The sequence below is a fragment of the Atta cephalotes genome, assembly GCF_000143395.1.
Source record: "Atta cephalotes unplaced genomic scaffold scaffold00002, whole genome shotgun sequence".
Taxonomy (NCBI): Eukaryota; Metazoa; Arthropoda; class Insecta; order Hymenoptera; family Formicidae; genus Atta; species Atta cephalotes.
In genome coordinates this window covers 1,878,831-1,881,613 of record NW_012130066.1, presented here as the reverse complement: position 1 = coordinate 1,881,613, position 2,783 = coordinate 1,878,831, and the positions used below count along the sequence as shown (strand labels likewise).

General features: G+C 28.1%; 1 protein-coding gene across 1 annotated transcript in view; it reads left to right on the top strand.

Annotated features, from left to right (window-relative positions):
* LOC105619949 (putative sodium-coupled neutral amino acid transporter 11) overlaps window positions 1-2,783 on the top strand; it is a 9,883-nt gene that overhangs the window by 2,894 nt on the left and 4,206 nt on the right. Inside the window, exon 2 of the mRNA XM_012201466.1 lies at window positions 2,636-2,689. Within this exon, the coding sequence (XP_012056856.1) occupies window positions 2,636-2,689 (54 nt within the window). The remainder of the gene's footprint in view (window positions 1-2,635; window positions 2,690-2,783) is intronic.

Genomic DNA, 2,783 nt, shown 5'->3' with positions numbered 1-2,783 from the left:
TAATATATATATATATAATATTTTAATTTTAATTAATTAAATTAATAATATAATAACTAATAGTAGTAGTTGTCACTACTACTATACTCTATATATATATATATATATATATATATATATATATATATGTTTATAGCACAATGTAAAATATCTGCATAATATTTCGCAATATATATAATATATTATACTATTTCTGCTAATTCGAACAAAAATAATTAATTGTCGTAGCGGATTCGATTGGACATAAACGATGAAATCCTCAATACATTTTATTGTGCTATTAAGTAAAATATATATTTAATAATTTGAAATATTTGCATTTACTTTTACTTAAATTAAATCAATATACAACAGTTTTAATGTACACTAATGCATTTAATCGAATTCCCTATCAGTTTTCATCAGCAACATATGCTGCAAAAGAAAATACGTTCTTTATATTTCTTGTTCATCATAAGATGTTTTTTCCTACTAGAGGAAATTTTGTTCAGAAAATAAATGTATCTCTCGGGATCTTCTAGTTCCAGTCGACACCAACTAAAAGTAACATAACATCCGTGTTATAACTTCACACTCAATAATATAACTGTCGTGTAACACCATGTGTTTTATTTAAAGTTGAGAGGTAACGCATTATTTGAAACGCTGTTATCGTTTTCATTATTCTTGTCGTTTCTTTTTTCTCTAACGATAACAGATTCAGCCATTATTATACTATATATGTATTATACTATATATGTATATTTTACTGTTATTTTAATCTTTATCTTTAATTACTCAATAGATATTATTTTTTTTAAATGACTAAAATATTTTCTAATAAAAATTTAGATATTTTGTAAATATTTTGTACTTCATATCTTAGGTTGGATTCTAATAATCACTGCCAATATGTGGCATACATATATATTTCATACATATATATGTATGAACTATTAATTTTAAATATTGGTAGTGAATATTAGAATGAACTTTTAATAACGATTAATGTTTATAAACAATGTTTAATAAAATCTGCGTTTGTAAATTACAATCTAATTTTCTCATAAAAATAAAGCATTTGTTAAAAAATAAAAATATTAATATAAAGAAGTCTCGAAGATTTATTAGATATAAATTTAATAAAATAAAAGAAAAGCATAAGAATAGCTTAAAATTTTTAAATTGATTTTTACAAATTAATATTGATTATTAAATAATGTAATTTTTAACTTTAATATCTTACTTTAACATTATAAAAAAGAAATAAATTATTTTCTAAAAAGTAACGGTAATGTGTTGCTTTTATGAACCGTTTCTACCAATGTAACTTAATTTTAATCTTGATTTCAACTTCTTCATCTATTTTTCTAACAAGAAGAGACTTTAAAATGACCCGATTTGAAATTTAACTGGATTATAGAATATGTTCTCTTGAGTACAAATCATTCACCTTCCATTTGAGTGTCTACCATTTCTGAAATATTTCAATATTAAATTTGTGATAATGACATTTTCTTTAGTTTATTAGAGCATTCATACTCGAGTAATAATTTATAGTGTAGAAGATATGGTAATAATCTCTTAACTTACCGACTCGAGTTCAAACCACACTAGCAATTAATTAATAATTATAAATATTATATTGTGTTAAACGTTCTAATGAACCGTAAAGGGAATGCCATTGTCAAATTTAATATTGAAATATTTCAGATAGTAGACCGTCTACGGCCAAATGGACGATGATTTATATTCAAGGGCATATATTTTTAATCTTGTCAAGTTTCATTAAAATCAGTGAGGGTTCAGAGTCTCCCCTTGTAAGAATTAGAAAAAGATGAAGAGTAAGTTAAATCTAGAATAAAGTTAATAGAAAAATGGACATTAGTAACATTCCAACCCTGAACTTATATTACATTTATGTTGAGTGTGAAATTATAGCAGATGTTTTAATTAGTTTCAACTGGAAAGTAGATCATAGCATAGTCGCTACACAATTATCGAGCAACCCCGTCGTGTGATTTGCAAAATAATTTTGCAAACGACACGTTGGAGAATCGCCAGTATCCTCTCAGTTTTGCCACGTAAAAAGTTTATGAGAAAGTTACAACGCCACTTTCGCTATCTTGTTAATTCTATCTGCTCTTAATCCGCACGATTTTTAAGCGCAGGAAAGTCGTAATCTTCATTTCGCGCGATTTTCTCTCGATTTTCTCCTGCTTATAATCGCGCGAATAGAAACGCGCAATTACGCTTTTTCTTCTTATGCGATTCTGATATTTTCAAGATTGGAAGTTTCCGTCATCTTGAAAAGAAGAGAAAAGAGAGTAAGAGAGTGGGAGAGTCCCTTAACAATTCCATCCGCGATGAGAAATTTCTGCGATGACATTTCGCCCGATACGCTCGTTTCAATCCATGATTTCTCCTGCGCTAGTTTTTTTTTCTTTCGCAAAGAGCTGTTATGTCCGTCTCGAATTACAGTCAATAAAGAGTATTCGTATGGGTCCATGAAAGGGAAAATGCGAGCGACAAGAAGGATGAGAAAAGAGCGCATTACCCTTTTTTTCGATATGTGAAAAAGAAATTGAATATGTTTTGAAAATCGACACACGATTGTCGCTATGACTGACTAATACTTGTTTTAAAAACTCAACAGGTCGGCAGCATCGCATCGGAAGAATCTTATGATGATATGAGACGATTAGTTAGGGTAAGAACTGTACATCTACAAATCTACATGGAAGGAATGGTTTTGCTGAAATATCTAATCTAAAATTTAACTAGATGGGGATCTTCAATCAAAT